The sequence below is a fragment of the Phasianus colchicus genome, chromosome 3 (genome assembly GCF_987193195.1).
Source record: "Phasianus colchicus chromosome 3, bPhaCol1.hap1.1, whole genome shotgun sequence".
In the NCBI taxonomy this organism is placed as follows: Eukaryota; Metazoa; Chordata; class Aves; order Galliformes; family Phasianidae; genus Phasianus; species Phasianus colchicus.
This window is the reverse complement of record NC_143438.1, coordinates 83,735,812-83,752,415: the sequence shown is the minus strand read 5'-3', so window position 1 is coordinate 83,752,415 and position 16,604 is coordinate 83,735,812. Positions and strand designations below refer to the sequence as shown.

The following is a 16,604-nucleotide window of genomic DNA, read 5'->3' as shown; positions in this document are numbered from 1 at the left end:
TGCTTCTCCTGCCCCTTTAGGTTTACATTCTTTCTCTGGGAATATGAATTTACACAGCCACTTTTTCAGTCTCAGGAGTTTTTCCAGCTCCCCATGAAAGATGCAAAATAAATTCCAATAACCATTCAGCATTCTAAAAATCACTGGTGTCAATATCCCATGAAGACTCCTCCACTGGCCGGTCAGTGCTGGCTCTAGGTTTATATTGTCACTGTTAACAGTCATCTATTCTACACTGCCCAATCTGAAAGCACATCCATGGTACAGTAGAACAGCATATCACAAAAATGCCTTGTTTCACTTCAGTTGGCTTTATTATGCATTACAGTAACATGTTCACTGGCATACCTACTGCCTACTGGAGATTTATCACTTCAATTGTTGCATGCAGTAATGCTTTCACATGGGAATTTCACGGGGTCTTGTCACATAATGCCACCACAGCGGTGGCAGATGCCCTTCCTTGCGAGCAGGAGGCAAAGCTTCAGTTTTCGGGCCATCAGCTGGAGTTTCTTCTTCTAACTGCTTCACCTAGAAGAAGGAAAAAAAAAAAACCAAACCACTTTAGTGCAGATAATCCCATTTCAATACTGCAGTTTTCAGCACCCCAGTAGCAGGTGGAACCGATCCCTGTTTTGGGAGGAAAGGACAGCAGCAAGGCCTTTGGCTGACTGACAGGTTTAATGCTTCTCACTATTCACTTACAAACTCAGTAAGCATTGCAGGCTCCTATTACCTAACTAAGAAAGAATTTTCAAGAGTGAAGAGTGGTTTACAAGCAGATTTTTACTTAAAAGGTCATTATTTTCTTATAATTTATGTCTAGCATTACTAAATTAAATAGACTGCGTTCTCTCACTGCTTTGAAAGCCACCGTTAATTTCAAGTCCTAAAAACCTTCCATACAAGTCAGTAGGAAACCCATTTCTGCATGCCCCCAGCAGCCATACAGGTGTTATTAACGTAGGTTTCTATAAGCAGTGGTAAGTGCTGGCTGCCACTGCGTTAATTCTCAAAAAACATCACATTACATACAATTCAATTATTTCTCTACATTTTAATTATTCTATCAACTTTGTCCAATAGAAGTTCAATTTAAGTTGACCAGAAATCAGCCTAGATTCCAACATGATGCAAACTGGGGCAAGTCATCTGCAAAGCTGCAACCAGAAAGCATCCAGAGCTTCCCAACAGGTGAAGAGAAATTCTTTGGTCATCAATCCCTTACCCCACGGCTGCAGGTTCAGCTCTAACTTGCAGTTCCCTCCTCAGCCTTGAAGAAGCAATAATGCTGAGATTTGCGTATGCGATTTTAGCCATGCCAGCATTTCACGCTGATAAATGTTCTAACAAAGCACAGCTTAAGGCAAACCACAGCAGGTGCTCAGCATTCTCACTTTAAATATTTCCCAAGAACAGAGCTACATGTCACTCAAATGCTTACTAAAGAAGTTTCATTTGGCACCGAGCAAACACTGACCTCTTTCTCCCAGCTTTCCCGCTGCAGCTTCTTCCACTGCTCTCTCTTGGCAAAGTAATCAGGATACATTGCTTTCTCAGAAGGATGCCAGTAATCCAAGCACCATTCAGGAAGCTGTTAGAAAAAAAAACAGAACCAAAACACAACAGTCTTATTTTACACACACACACACACACACACACACACACACACGAAGATACATGAAATCTACAAATACTGTGTACTGTATGAAGCTGATATTTATCAACTGACTTATTTTTCCTGTCTGGATTCTTTCTCACCATTATCCCTGCCAATGCTAATGCCCATAAAGCTCAAGTTCTCTTCTTCCATTTCCACTTATTCTTTTTTCTGCCTCTGAATCCACGTCAGGTTCTTTTCTCTCATGCAGCTTCTTATCTGTAAGGAGCTGATCAGATATCGCCTTGTGTGTCAGCACTTTCTTCCAAGTTTGAGAGAAAAAGGGTGCACGCACACTCTAGATGAGTACTGACTTCTTGTAATGCATTAAAAGAGCCAATGCCAAGGAAGAAAAAATGCCGTGTTTTTCTGTGAATCCTGTTTATCCACTCCTGAATAGAACAGTCTCAGCAAGGGAGCTGGAAGCCAAACTCCAGAAGTTCTAAGAACACTTCTGCTGTTTTTCAGCATACCACTCAACGTATGATGGTCCTCAAATACTTACTTAGCACTTCAATGGGTTGAAGGAAATGGTCATTTTTACTATTACTAAAAAATGCTGGAAGAAGGATGGACTATGGGAAGAGAAGCTCCCCAAAGTCAGGCTGACTGATACCAAAGTTCTGGCAAGAGTAGAGCAAGGTCAGGGTCACGGTGGCCCAAGTGCCACAAGGGCAGCATCGCTACCACTACAGGGCAGCTGCCACTTCCCAAAAGATCAGGTGCTGTCCCAGCAAAGCCAAACAAGCTGACAAAGCAAATTCCATGTCAAAGGATCACCCAAGCACAGCAACATCTTCCTATACGAGCTGTAAGACTTACAGCACTATTAGAGAAATATTGGTAAATCAAACTGCAGCCTCACTGAAGCCTTATTATAGCACTGCTGAGGACTCATGGGTCCTGGTAGATGAAAAACTACAGAACAAGCAGTGTGTGCTTGCAGCCTCAAAGGCCAACAGCATCCTGGGCTGCATCAACAGAGGGACAGCAGCAGGGAGAGGGGCAATTCTCTCCCCCTACTCTGTCCTTGTGAGGCTCCACCTGCAGCACTACTCCAGGTCTGGGGCCCCCAGAAAAGAATGATGTGGAGCTGTTAGAGGATCCAGAGCAGGGCCATGAAGATGATCAGAGGGCTGGAGCACCCCTCCTATGAAGACAGGTGGAGAGAACTGTATTTGTTCTGTCTGGAGAAGAAAAGGATCTGGGGAGACCTCACTGGGACCTTCCAGTACTTGAAGGGAGCTTATAAACAGGAGGGAGAGCCACTTTTTATAGGGGCAGATAGCGACAGATCAAGGGGAAATGGCTTTAACTAACAGAGGGAAGATTCAGGTTAGATGTGAGGCACAGATTCTACACTCAGAGGGTGGTGAGGCGCTGGCACAGCTGCCCAGAAAGCTGCGCGTGCCCCATTCCTGGAGGCACCGAGGACCAGGTCGGATGGGCAGCCCAAGCTGGTGGGACGCAGCCAGGGGTTGGGGGCTTTGAGGCCCGTTCCAGCCTCAGCCGTTCTGAGATCCTGTGATCAACCCCCCTTTCCTCTCCCCAGAGGAGCACGGCCAGCATACTCACACCGCACCGCAGCAGCCCCACAGCCCCCACCCACCTTGTAGCACTCGTATCTCTCATAGGACGTGCCGCCGGGCGAGTCGGGGAAAATGTAGGGCTGGGGGTGCTGGTTGGCCCAGAACTCCTCCTCGCCCGCCCTCAGCAGCTCGGTCGCCTTCACCATGTCCTTCACATCCTTGTTCTGATCGAAGCGATCCCTCAGCAGGACGGCGAAGTAGCGGTACTTGTCGCTACACGGGGTTAAGCACAACAAGGCACAAACGTCACACACGCAGGCGGTGCCGGGCCGCAGACCCCGAGGCCGAAGCGGCCGCTCCGCTCCCCGCCCCGCGCTGAGGGCGGAGGACACCACGCAGCGGAGCCGCTGAGCGCACAGGGACCGGGCCCGGCACCGCTCCCAGCGCCACGCCAGCCCTCCCCTCCTCACCGGTGGATGCACCAGGACTCCAAGTGCCGCAGGGACTTCTTGTACAGCCGCAGCACCTTCTGCTGGTGCGTCAGGTAGGCCGCCATGTCTCGCGGACCCGCGGGGCTGACGGGAAGGACGGGACGGGACCGCGCATGCGCCGCGCCGCCACCGCCGCCATGAGCCGCGCCGGGCTCGTGGGTGAGGGAGGGGGCGGCGGGACGGGGTGTGGGAGGGGGGGGGGCTTCGTGTGGAGGTGGCCGCGCTGAGGGGCGGCTCGGGTCGCTTGGCGGGCGCTGTCAGTGCGGTGCCCTCGGGTCCCCGAGGTGCGCTTTGAGTTGTTGCTCCTCAGAATGAACGCACGTACATCTGCGGGGTTTTTGTTGGCAGATATCGGCGTTAACCTCACGGACCCCGTGTTCAGGGGGATCTACAGGGGAACGCGAAAACATCAAGGTGCGTATTTCTTCGTGTTCGAATTTCCTATATTTATTTATTTATTTTTCGGCTGTCCGCTCCGTGTTAAGGCACGAAGCTCTGTGGGCTGGCACGGCTGCTCAGGGCTGCGGGTGTCCCCACCCCTGCCCCCATCCCTGCCCCCACCTCTGCCCCAACCCTGGGGCGCAGCGGAGCTGGGCGGGAATCTTCCCGTAGCGGGGCGGGGCTGGGCGGGCTCTGAGGACTCCTCCCAACACCGCCGTTCTGACGTTCTTAATACTGGTTCCAAGTCTTTTTTGTTTGTTTGTGTTCTTGTGATGGGCACCGCGTGAGTGTAATTTCACGTTCGAAAGAAGTTCGCTTGGCTCCTGAAACTTAGGAAGTTTGTGATGTTTCTGTGTGCTTTTTGCAGATGACCTTTTGGATGTGGTAGAGAGAGCTGTCAAAGTTGGTGTTAAAAAGGTAATTCCTCACAGCTGGTTTTTTTTTTTTTTTTTTTTTGCACGTTTCAACCTGCTTTCTGATATTTTGTTTTTGGAGCGCTCCGCTGCTGAAACAAATGATTCTGCAAGTCACAAAGGAAAACATGGCAATTTGCTTCACTACCGTAATGTGAAAGTCTTCCATGCAGAGAGCCTTGTCTTTAATCTGCACTGATCATTAGGCACTAATGGTTTTAATCCAGTGCTGTTGTGTATGATTAATTGCACGTTTTCAATAGGAAGATGTTCTCCTCTGACCCGTCGTAGCAAATCATTACAGAAGTTTCCACATTGGTTACACTGTCCTGTTTTAGGTGGCTCTCACTTTGCAGTTACTGGTGCAGGGGCAAATATTAAAAAAGACTCTGATGGCTGTGAACATGCAGATATTTTGATACATAAAGGTAATTGGTGACTGCAGAAAAGGTAGAAGTACCCATAAGCTTGTGTGGTTGAGATATCTGGATGACTGCTAGTAAATGGTAGCTTACACATATTGAAACTCCGTGACGGTGAGCTGGCTTGTAACTTCTTTGCACTGGACCACATTATTTAGTTGTAATAGCCCAGCCTGCCTCTGTATGCATCTCTAAATTCAATAAAGTATCAAGGCAGAGATAAGAGTTAAAATAGAATGCATTGGATGCTGTTGTGAACTATTCTGTTGGTGTATTAGAAATAAAGAAATAAGCCCTCCTTGGCAAGAGGAGTGGGCACTTGGCAGTTTGCTGAAAGCCTCTTATCTAAAGGAGTGAGCCATGCAGTGCCAGAAGTCTGCCCCATCCCAAACTGTGTTCGCTTGCCTGTTTATCTGAAAATATTTATATTTGTCCATGTATCTGCAGATTTATGGTGATATAACGTGATTTGATTAAAAAAAAATAATCCATTTTCGTTACCTGGTGTATTTCCTAGGTCCTAGGGATTTAGGAAATCTTCTTTGTTACTGATGTATGAAGCTTTGTTATATATACGCATTAATAATTGTCTTGTCGCGTTTTCTGCCTAGACTCTTAGTTCTGAGTGTTTTCTTAAACATTCTGTTTGATATTCAAAGCAGAACATCCTGACAGTACTTCTTCTTTCCAGTTTTTGATTACAGGTGGGAGTCTCCAGGACAGTAGAGATGCATTGCAGCTGGCACAGACCAATGGTATTTTTGTTTCAGACTTCTTTTGTTGGTCAAAAATTGAATCTGCCCAGAATCTCTCAGAATTAATCATAGAATCATAGAATCACAAGGTTGGAAACGACCTGCAAGATCATCTAGTCCAAATTGCTACCACAAACTAAACCATATTTTGTAGCTCCTCATCCAGATGCCTCTTGAACACTGCCAGGGATGGCAACTGCACCACCTCCCTGGGCAGCCATTCCAGTGCCTGACCACTCTCTGTGAGAAAAAGTTCTTCCTTATATCTAACCTAAACCTCCTCTGGCAGAACTTGTGGCCATTTCCTCGGGTCCTGTTTGCTGACTGGGGGAAGAGACCAAACCCCTCGTCATCACAGCCTCCCTTCAGGAAGTTGTAGAGTGCAATGAGGTCTCCCCTGAGCCTCCTAAATTAAGAGTGTATAAAGAAATGCCCCTGGACTTGTTTACAGAATTTCAGATTAAAGTTGAAAATGAGGATTCAGAGTGGGATGAGTGCATTGCTATGGCTTTATATCGCTATTTAGATTTCTGGGTGTTGGAAGGGATTGATCATTACTCTAATTTCTGTTTCTAGGCAGTTCAGATGTTTAGAAAAACCAAGCCATGTGTGCTGCTGGAAGCACAGTTTTTCACAAGGCCCTCTTCCAGAAGTAGGCATTTAGATATATGATGTAGAATGTATCTCCCTCCCAGTTTTCCCTTCCATTAAAAGGAATGTATTCCTTCCTTTTTTCTTCAGGTAGTTATCATTGCACTAATTACTTATATAAATATAAATACTTATTCTATTTAAGTAAGTAGTGTATTTATACACATTAAAGTACTGTTTACAGAAGAAAATGATAAAAGAATTCAGGTTGGAATGAAGCAGAGGAGGTAACCTGGTCCAACCTGTTGCTTAAGGCCTTTGTGTAAGTGTGTGTGTATTATGTATTTGTGGTACATACATGTATTTATATGAATATTTTTACGTGCATAAAGCATATTTAAATGCAAATATTTCCCTCCCATACTTTTACATTCTTCATAAAGGCACTGAATGTGTCTTTTTGTTTTGGTACTGAGGTCATCTAGATGGGATTTCTAGGTAAGTCAGACATTGCTTGCAAAATCCTGTCCCAGTTAATGAACATAGAGGCACATGAGATAAAGGTGGTCAGAGGGAGTTTTCTTTTAAAATTACAAGTAATGAAAAATGTCCAGGCACAGATAATGGCTATAGCTTATATGAATTCATTATATTTTTTTTTTCTTAAAACCATCTAATAATGTATTGCTTTAGATATGTTTTACAGCACAGCTGGCTGCCACCCTACACGCTGTGGGGAATTTGAGCAGAGTAACCCTGAGCAGTATTTATCAGAATTAAAAAATCTGATTGAAAAGAATAAGACAAAGGTCATAGCAGTTGGAGAATGTGGCCTAGGTAAGTGTTATCTTAGCACTTCAGTACTCATACATATAAACGTGTATATACGTCCTTGAACCCTAATTAACTGGGGTTTTGTTCTTTCTATTTGTAGATTTTGATAGATTAGAATTTTGCCCGAAGGACATCCAACTCAAGTAAGAAACTTGCTGTCTATAAGTTGACTTGTATCTCTGTACATCAATGTTTTCTTTCCTGTGTTCTACCAGATAGCATTTAGTCAGGTAGACATTTGCAGTTTGCAGGGTTTTTTTTGTGTCAGAAAACATGACTTTAAAGGAAGCACTGAATTTTGCTTTCTGCGTGGTGTGGGTTTAACATGTCCTTTCCTGTAAAATCCATCAGAATTGCTGGGTTTCCAGGTGTGGCAGCTATTCATTCTTGCTCATACTCAGTCTGGCAGGCTCTCGGAAAGAATTAATGTAACTGTAGTACATGGAGGAAGAATTAGTTTGTTGGAGTGGAAGGCATAGAGGAGGGAACAGAACTATCAAAAGCAGTGGAGAGAAGGAAGCTCTTACTAAGGGCAGCTTTAGCTGAGATAATTGAGGGCTGATATGTTCATCTGAGGACCTGGAGAGATCGGTAGTTTGAAGTAATAAACACAGCAGTCATACTGAGTGAAAGGAGCTCCCACAGCCCCTAACATCAGCCTGCGTTCTTGTACTGACAGTCTTTGTCTGCAGTTCTCTTTGTGAGAGAAGGTGGGTGGTGGAAGGGGCAAGGGAGAAATTCCAATGAAAGGAGACTCATGAATTGTTGCAGGTTGCTGTTATGGGTAGAATTAGTCACTAGGGGGCAGTGGTTAGTTGTATATTTTCCTAGTTGCCACCAGTAATCAGTAGGGAGTTAATGATGTCTTTTATTGTATGAATGTAGTACTGCAAATTAGACAATTCCCCAGATTAGACAGAACAAAATACATAAACCTAGTTTCTAAGAGCTCTTTGAAATAGACAAAACAAATATACTATTACTCATACGTGAATCCCAAGTTGCTTTTCTGGAGATCTGCTTCTGCATGGCCAAATTTGCTTTATCTGTGTTTATTTGTGTTAATGCTGTGATCCCCAAACTGAAAATGCCAGAGCATTTGAACTTTGTGGTCAATACTAAATCTGCAAAGTAACAAGCAAGAATGTTTTCAAACATTATTGAGGAGAAACAGACGTAGCCAATGGTCTGGCTCTCACCCAACAAAAAAAAGCCATACCTTAAGTAGTGTAACTTGTAAGGTTTGACATCCTGATGATTTACACTGTTATGTTCTAATCACCATATGTCAGGTTTCTTTCCACTTTTCCAGAGTTTCTCTTTCCTGTTTTTTTGTGTTTTGTTCTTTTTTATCTAGGAACTTCCCTGTCGACTTCCTCATTCTCTTCCACAGGGCACATAGCAGCACGTGATTTGATGGGCTTCACTGTAGCTAGATAAGGAAGAAGCTTGCATTGCCCCCCTCTCAGCTTTGAAAAAGAGTAGTGGTTTTGTGGGTAAAAGGTTACATCAGCCAGTAGTTACTTATGGGGATTATTTGCTCAGTCTCTAAAACCTCATTTTCATAGTAAGCCTGAAGAATGAAAAGAGCTGTTTAAAAAAAAAAAAACAAAACACCAGTAATCAAGCAACTGTAGCTATTTAAGCTGCAAATCGTGAATTGCAATTAAATTTGGATTTTAGTCAATCTAGACTATGCACAGTGTCCAACTACAAAGAAAATTGTGAGGAGCATTAGAGAAGCATTTCTAATTCTCATGCCTGAGTGTAGCATGGAAGACAGAGAAACTAAGTAATAATATTGTGAGATCAGAACTAGCAGCAGGTTACTGGAGACAAGGTTAAACTGGTACTCACTAGTTCTAACTTTAGAAACTGCACTGGGGAACTGGCTACCTGGTTACCTGCCCTCCGTCCCACGTCTTTGTCTTCATAGATGGCTGCCTCGCTGTTACTGCTCCTTCAAGGGGAATACTGAAATAGGAGGTAGGAAAGGAATAAAAATGAGTGAAAAGGAGAGGATACAGGCATGCAAGCAAAGGAGGGAGAACCACTGAGGAATGGGAAAGAGTGAAGACAATGTGCAAAACAGGGCAGAAGATGCGTGGTGCTGGTATTTGTTTCGTCCCAAGAAAGACAAGGCTGACCTTTGTGGAAGAGCAGAAAAAAACTCTGCATTGTTACTTTGCCAACTCTGAGGACTAATTTGGGCCATTCAGGGCTATAGAATTCTGCACTGTGCTCCCTCACCCACCCCCACGCTTTTTACAAATACTTCTTGAAATAGCAGTCTCTGTGTGATAGACACTCTCTTCTATCCCTGGCATTTCAGAACCTTGTGGAGAGAACTGGCAGTTCCTCTGTCATTAAAAATAAATAAAACCCAACTCCACCAGCACCCACACTACTCAGGGGTATGTGCTCAGCATATATGTGTATGCGTTCTTCCAGTATTGATGCTCTTGGCCACTTCTTATCTGTGCTCATCACTGCTGCATGAATATCCTGCAGCAAAAAATTTCTTTTAAACGTGAATGCTTAAATTGTTGAATGGATGATAGCTTCTGCGTGGCAAATCCATCGATTCGTAATTAGCTCTGGAGGACCAAAATGTACAAGCGCTGGAAAAACTGTTCTGCTGTCTTTCATTAAGTCTTCGACTGAATTTCTGCTTAAAAATGATTTTTATTTTACAGATACTTTGAAAAACAGTTTGACTTGGCAGAGCAAACAAGACTGCCCATGTTTCTTCACTGCAGAAACTCACACGCTGAATTTTTAGGTGGGTGTTGCATGAGGGTTTCAAGCAGTAACGAATTCTGAATATGAAAAATCTGGAAACCTGAATCATAGAATGGCCTGGGTTGAAAAGGACCATAATGATCATCTAGTTTCAACCCCCCTGCTATGTGCAGGGCTGCCAACCACCCGTCTTGGGCAGCCTGTTCCAGTGTATCACCACCCTGTGTGAAAAACAGGGATCTTTCACCTTTGTCTGTTACAAAACCACCTTATGTTTTTACTCTTCATGTTGCAGACATAATGAGAAGAAACAGAGATCGATTTGTTGGAGGAGTGGTAAGTATGGGCTTTGGTGTGGCGTTCATTTTTACATACATGTGCATCTGTGTGGGGCTGGAGGATGTATGTGAATGTCGTCGTTAATGTGTGACTTATTGTTTGCCATGGAGTCTGTGTAGGCTTCCTGTTGGTTGTTTTCAGCTATTACAAATTTGCAATCCAATCCACTTAAAAAAAAAAAAAAATCTGTATTATTTCAGTATTTTTATTTTTGTTGCTTATTCAACAGTTTTATGTTGCAAGGGAAGAGGATAGGCTGAGACATGGCTCTGAGCTGACATGACCAGTTTTTCTTGGCCTAGCAGAAGGACAGTTTAAGCACCTTCTAATTGACATTGGCCTCTTCCCAATTCTACGGTGCCTGTAACTGCAGTGCCTCCAGACCACAGATAATTTGGATGTGTGTTCCCAGTGGGAGCTGTAACCTCAAACATTTGCTTCTGACATCAGACATGATTTTTAAATTACATCCAGATGTATCTTCTGATTGCTTTCTGTCTTTAGATATTCAGATCATGTATTTTAATTCAAACACATAGCAGGAAGAAACTTCAGATGAAATGATTAAGGAAGTCCAGCAGTTCTCTTTCAGCTTCCCATTATGCTGTGGTTTTCCAAAAGTAATAAAGACTTGGGTTATTGTATCCTGCTTGTGTCAGACCACAACTGGTCTAAATGTCTCAGTCCCCAAGTTTCCCCATTTGTACCACAAAACCTTTCCCCAAGCCCTTAAGTTACACTGAGTGGTCACTCCTTCCTTCAGTCCTGCATAGCTGGTAACAAGCAGAGACACACAGAGTACCCTCTGCTGCTGGTTGTTCCTCTGCCTGCATGGGGAAGTGGGTGCTCTCTTTGCTCCCTTCAGGGACCACAGCTTCCACATGGGTTACACTTCACACCTCATGACCTGTCGCTTGCCTCTTGTCCTTAGGATGACCAGGAGGCTGTCGGGTTCCTTTGGGCTAAAATCTGTGCTGAAAGTAATTCCAGTTCTTACTCTGACAGTGTCCTCTAGGGAATACCAAGGCAAGAATGTAAAAACTAAGCACATGCAGCATTGCTTACTGCATGTGACCTCCCAGATTTCAGGTATTGGCTACAGAAAATTTGTGGGCTGTAAGCAGTATCACAGCATAGACCTTTCCTACATTAATCACTCATGAAACGTGATAACTGGTTTTGTTGCAGCATTCCAGTGACCTCAGCCTGAGCTTTGCCTCAGTTCAGAATGAGATGAGCTATGTCCCATCTTTGTTTGAAAACATGCGTAATGCATTCCATTGAAAGGTATTTATGACGCGAGTCAATACTACCGTATGATTTTAAATGATTGGAGCTTTAAATTAAGTCTGTGTATTACACACCTGCATATGCATTTATATTGATTGTAGGTTCATTCTTTTGATGGCACAAAGGAAGAAGCAGCAGCTATAATAGATTTGGATCTTTACATTGGAATAAATGGCTGGTAAGTTCCTCGCAGGAAATAAAGCTATTTTAAAATGGCAGCTGCAATGAACTCATTAGTTTCTTTTAAACAACGAGGTCAAGTTTTCAAAGCTCAATAGGCCCTTAATCATCTGACAGATTTAGAATTGCACTCATTAATCTTTCAGCTACAAAAAGTTCTTAACTCACCACTCAGCAAGTTAATCTGGTGTGGGGTCCTTCCTACTACCCTCCAGTCAATCCTCGTTTGGAAATGAATAAAGTGATAGAGTGTGGAAGCAGTCTTACTGTAAGATCATGAAAAAAACCAGTATAGTTTTCAGTTACCATGTCAAATATAGGAGTAATGCAGATGTCACCTGATGAGCTTTATCTGCTGGTCACACAGCCAGCAGTCAGCCGGCTGCCAGCCAGTTTTGGCTGTCTCAGTGGCACGGGTAGCTGAGGCTGGGCAGGTGGGCTCTGTGTGCTCCCCAGGGCAAACCAGCTTCCCCAGTAACTCCATGTTTGCTGCTAAGTGCAAAGTTTGAATTTAAAGGCAGCATTTAAAAAAAAAAAATAAAGCAAATTTTCTTCAAATTGTTTAGGAGGCTGCTTTTGCTATAAAATACTTCAACAGGCAAAGTAATGACTTGTACACACTTTTTATTTTTCTAGTTCATTGAAAACAGAAGCCAACTTGGAAGCGCTGAAATCAATTCCTAGTGAAAGATTAATGATAGAGACTGGTAAGATTTTATATCTTGGTCAGCAGTTTGTGACTTAAATGCTGTTGGGCAACATGATATGCTTGCACAGCAGTGATAAGGCAGGCCTGAGAGGAAGGAGGCAGGAGCAGAGAACGGACTGCCCATTGCTCTGTTTTGGAGGGCTGTGGGCTCTCTGAATACTCCTTGTCAGCTTTCTGCTGGAAGGAAGGAGCTCCCTGTCAGTCGCCAGTGTAACAGGGGAAGGTGGAAAGGGTACACTGACAAGCCTGCATTTTCAGTTGTATTTAAATACTGAAGTCCTGCTCAACTGTCTTTTAAAGTGCAGCTTGCTGGAGAAATGCCAGACAGGGCAGTGGTTGAAGTCCTGCCAGTGGCAGCTGTAATGTCAACTGGAAACAACAGCTCTTTAAATGGAGTACTGTGGGAGAAGGCTCACATTCCCCTCTTGGGCTGATGAGCTGTAACTTCACAGTGTGGGATTTCTTTGCACGTGCGCTTCACGTGAGAGGAACTGACAGTTAAAAATGCTGTATTTATTGGAATTTCTGAATCTGAAAAAAAAAGCAAACTGCCTGAGTGCTTTTAACCAATTTACTTACGAAGCACAAACGTTAAAAAATATTGGAAATTTCTTTGGAACAGATGCAGTGCATGCATCTTGTTATGTCAGAGATTAGCGGTATGCATTATTGTATGGTATTTTAAAAGGTAAACTCCTTAAGACAATGGTATAAAAATGCAAAGATTGTTCAAATATTAAATTACCCCAATCTCTTCAAGTCATTCCTCAAAAGAGATAGTGAGAACTAATGTCTGTGGATGTAGTTGATTAAGCCATCTCATGGTATTCTCAAGTGATTGCATGCTCTCAATTCTGTTTTTCAAATGAAACTAGATGCACCCTGGTGTGGAGTGAAAAATTCTCATGCTGGATCCAAATACGTAAAAACTACATTTCCTACCAAAAAGAAATGGGAAATGGGGCACTGCCTGAAGGACAGGAATGAGCCCTGCCATATAATGTAAGTGCACTCCTGTAGGATTACATAAAATATTTTAGATTCACAGGGGGAAGAAAAAGCAACAGTTCACAGAAAAAATAGTAAATAGAAATGAATTTAAATGTATTTAAGTATGCAAGGTATTACTTAATTGGTTGTAAATATATATATTTATATATATATATATATATATATATATATATATATATATATATGTATGTATATGTTAAGGACTTAATTTTTTCCATTTCAACAATTCTGAATGAAAATGAAACCAGTACCAACTCTTTCTTTTCACTCTGTATGCTGAAGAATGGGTTAAGCCCAGTAAAGTAAACTCACTTGAATAAACTTCAGTCAGTTGCAGTTATGTTTAAAACTGATACAGCACTGGAGCTGTGCTGTCCTGTGAAGAGTGACAGTGCAAAGACAGGGAGTAGACAGAAACGGCGTTGATAGGGCTTCTCCCAGTTCCCTTCAGGCCTCGCTGTGCCTGTGGTAAAGGATGCCATCATGTGAACTTGGTTAAGGGTCCTTCCTTCATTCTGCTATGATGCTGGAACAAATGTTTGATCTTGTGAGGATTAGATATGAGTAACAGTAGTCAATGTAGAGAATAGTAAGAGAAAGCTCTAGGGGCTGCTGGAGTCACAGCCTGAACGTACAGAACACCTGTTTTCTGCTACATCCTCAGATTGCATCCTCCCAGAGGTAGGAAAAGCAGGAAAATGTATTATTGTTTTAGTGAAAATGTTATCTCCATTAAATAGCATTGGTAGGTGAAATCTATGAATTTTCACAACTGCTAGCAAAGTCTCATTGGTTGCTTAGGGCAGTTGGTGCTATCATTCTTGTTACAGCTCCTTGAAAAGAAGGAATGAGGAAAGTTTCTTGTGCTGAAGTACATGAATGACTTCTCAGTGCAGCAAAGTTCACAGCTGTACATAGTCAGATGCAAAGCCTATTTACTTGATCAGATCTTCATTTGCTGTGAAATCTGTATGTGTTTCTATGTGTAAAGTACCTGTCTGGAACTAATTTCTAAATACTTCTCAGAATACTACTAAAGACTGTAGGAATTTGAAGTGTCTAAACAAGAGCGTATGTGAGAACTGAAGGGAATGCTGCTGTTGTAGGCTTGAAGAAACTTTGGAGACTGCTGATCATGCTAAAGCATGGTTTCAGTTGCCATGGCTACTCCACCAGGGCTCAAAATACATCTTAATGCAGTGATGTTGCCCTGTAATACTCCTCAAAACTCATTATTTTTGAATGCAAACTGCATGTAGAAGGACAGAAGGGCCACATCAGAATTTTAGACTTTCTGAGGTCAGTCCATGAATGCAGAAGAGATCAACTGAGAACGTTTTTTTTGCCTCACAAGAGTTGATGACCTCTCCTGCTGCTTGAACAAGGCTGCTGTGGCAGGTGTGTCTGTTACACCATCCTGTGTTTGTCTGCTGCCCGACGTGCAGCTCATCACAGTGCTTCAGAAACCCCAGCACTGGCAGTACCGGGTGCCTGTCCTACAGCAATACGTGGGTGCTGTACTGTGGCTTTTTTGTTGTTAATTAAACAAGAGCCTTGTTTAACTCAACCTTATTTCAAAAATACTGTCCTTTTAAAATTAATTATAACCATTACTAGTAGTAGATTAGTAACTTGAGAATGTCGTAAGCCTGAGGAAGTACAGTGAGAGTTGGCATTTTGTGACTTCTCAAGCAGCATGATCTGTTGTGAGAGGAAAGTTAGCATGAGGCCACAAACTATATTTAATATTTAGGGTACATATACTGTTTAATATAGCTCAGTTGGCAGGAGGGTTTTTCCACTTGTCTTTCTTTGGTGGTGGTGCAAGATTGGGGAAGACAGCTTTTAATTTTGATGGTGATACCTATATATTAATGTGTATTAAGAGCTGTTATACACACCTTGGAAGCTATTTTTGTGGAAACTTTATCCACCAGAGGCTTTTTTTTTTTTTTCCTCCTGCAGCTTTCATACAGTATTGTAGTAAAACATCACATTCCCACTACAACTAAGTGGGGACAAGTACCTGTAAGCCCTCCCAAAGCTCTTCAGGGCTGACACTCAGGGTACTTGGAATTATCATTTCTATGTAGGCCTAATCTTATCCCATCTTCTCTTGAAAATACTCTTAAATAAAGAAGCCTTTTGGCTGCAAGACACGAGCATGAAATGCTCTTAATTCTTCATCTAGGAGAATACTGGCATTTCAGGAATAGTTAGGAGCAACTTTTTCTACTGTTTTCCTTGAAAAGAAGTTTAACTATTGCCTGAGTTGAGGCAAAAATCCAAAACCCAAACCACACTGCTAAAGTTAAGGTCCTTCATCTTCACCACAAGGAAGTTTGGTTTTTTTCCTACTGCTAGAAAAGAATTGTACAGAAGATACAGAGTTTTTCTTGTATTTCAGTGACAGAAAATTAAGTAAATAAGAAGGGGCTGTGGCTTGGTTTGCTCTTACTGAGTCTTAATACTAGTCTTTACCTTCCTTTTGCCTCCTTTTCCTGGATTCTACCAAAGCTCCAGGCCTTCTAAAAGTGCTTATTTAGCATCTTCTACTAACATCTGAGCGTATCCATCACAGTTAATCTAGAGAAAGAGAAAGCAGAACTGAGCTGTCCCGGTAGAGGTAACCTGTTACGGTTATAGCTGGAATTTAAGCTTTGCCATAAACCAACTTGTTTATAGTGCCGCTTTAACCTTGACAGGAGGTTAATGAATTTCAGTCTGAAAAGTCAAGACCACTGATAAAGACATGCACAAAATGACACTTTCTTTGGAACAGAAAGCTGTTTAATTACCTCTGAACAAGAGTCAAAAGACCAAAGATGAATCTGTACCAGTGAGCAACCAGCGACCAGGGAATAGAAGTTACTGACTTTAGTAAGTGAAGCTGTTTCCATATCAGAGTATCTCACCCTGTTGCTCTCATATTAGGTTTTTATTCCAGGTTAATCTTAGTTACTCATGTACATACAGATGTGACACTCTGATGTATATTCAGTACTGATTTTCAGAGTCTAATATCAATAATTTTTTTTTTTTAGTCAAATACTGGAAATTATGGCAGCGGTAAGAGAAGATGACCCACTCGAGTTGGCCAATACTCTATATAACAACACTATTAAAGTCTTCTTTCCAAATATATAAAGTTTTCTTACATTTATTCAACGTAACTTTAGTAAATATATTGCAAAAAT

At 42.5% G+C, this 16,604-nt stretch overlaps 2 protein-coding genes across 6 annotated transcripts; one reads left to right on the top strand and one right to left on the bottom strand.

The window, feature by feature from the left end:
- Nucleotides 1-288: 288 nt before the first annotated feature.
- NDUFB9 (NADH:ubiquinone oxidoreductase subunit B9) lies at nucleotides 289-3,819 on the bottom strand. Its single transcript, XM_031591212.2, has 4 exons — nucleotides 3,660-3,819; nucleotides 3,270-3,462; nucleotides 1,481-1,594; nucleotides 289-531 (listed from the first exon to the last, which is right to left on the bottom strand). The coding sequence occupies exons 1-4, from the start codon at nucleotides 3,743-3,745 to the stop codon at nucleotides 400-402; spliced, it is 525 nt and encodes a 174-aa protein (XP_031447072.1). The 5' UTR covers nucleotides 3,746-3,819; the 3' UTR covers nucleotides 289-399.
- TATDN1 (TatD DNase domain containing 1) lies at nucleotides 3,764-16,555 on the top strand. 5 transcript variants are annotated; one of them, XR_016465319.1, is made up of 13 exons: nucleotides 3,764-3,839; nucleotides 4,029-4,094; nucleotides 4,489-4,538; nucleotides 5,648-5,711; nucleotides 6,996-7,139; nucleotides 7,237-7,279; nucleotides 9,833-9,918; nucleotides 10,174-10,214; nucleotides 11,609-11,685; nucleotides 12,324-12,394; nucleotides 13,272-13,398; nucleotides 16,190-16,287; nucleotides 16,452-16,555. XR_016465319.1 is itself a non-coding variant. In XM_031591210.2 (12 exons), exons 1-12 carry the CDS (start codon nucleotides 3,794-3,796, stop codon nucleotides 16,552-16,554), a joined length of 918 nt encoding a protein of 305 aa, XP_031447070.2. In that variant the 5' UTR covers nucleotides 3,764-3,793; the 3' UTR covers nucleotide 16,555. The 5 variants fall into 5 exon arrangements, 4 of the variants coding, with proteins under 4 accessions (XP_031447070.2, XP_089994103.1, XP_031447067.2 ...); XM_031591210.2 differs by lacking the exon at nucleotides 16,190-16,287; XM_090137977.1 differs by having other exon boundaries at nucleotides 16,190-16,555.
- The last annotated feature ends 49 nt before the right edge of the window (nucleotides 16,556-16,604 follow it).

Excerpts from the sequence above, each read along its gene's own strand:
- TATDN1 (XM_031591210.2), top strand. The coding sequence starts at position 3,794 with ATGCGCCGCGCCGCCACCGCCGCCATGAGCCGCGCCGGGCTCGTGG. Across the intron at positions 3,840-4,028 it reads GAGCCGCGCCGGGCTCGTGG|ATATCGGCGTTAACCTCACG; the intron begins GTGAGGGAGGGG and ends TTTTGTTGGCAG. Across the intron at positions 5,712-6,995 it reads GCAGCTGGCACAGACCAATG|ATATGTTTTACAGCACAGCT; the intron begins GTATTTTTGTTT and ends GTATTGCTTTAG.
- NDUFB9 (XM_031591212.2), bottom strand. The coding sequence starts at position 3,745 with ATGGCGGCCTACCTGACGCACCAGCAGAAGGTGCTGCGGCTGTACAAG. Across the intron at positions 1,595-3,269 it reads AGAGATACGAGTGCTACAAG|CTTCCTGAATGGTGCTTGGA; the intron begins GTGGGTGGGGGC and ends TTTTTCTAACAG. Across the intron at positions 532-1,480 it reads GGGAAAGCTGGGAGAAAGAG|GTGAAGCAGTTAGAAGAAGA; the intron begins GTCAGTGTTTGC and ends TCCTTCTTCTAG.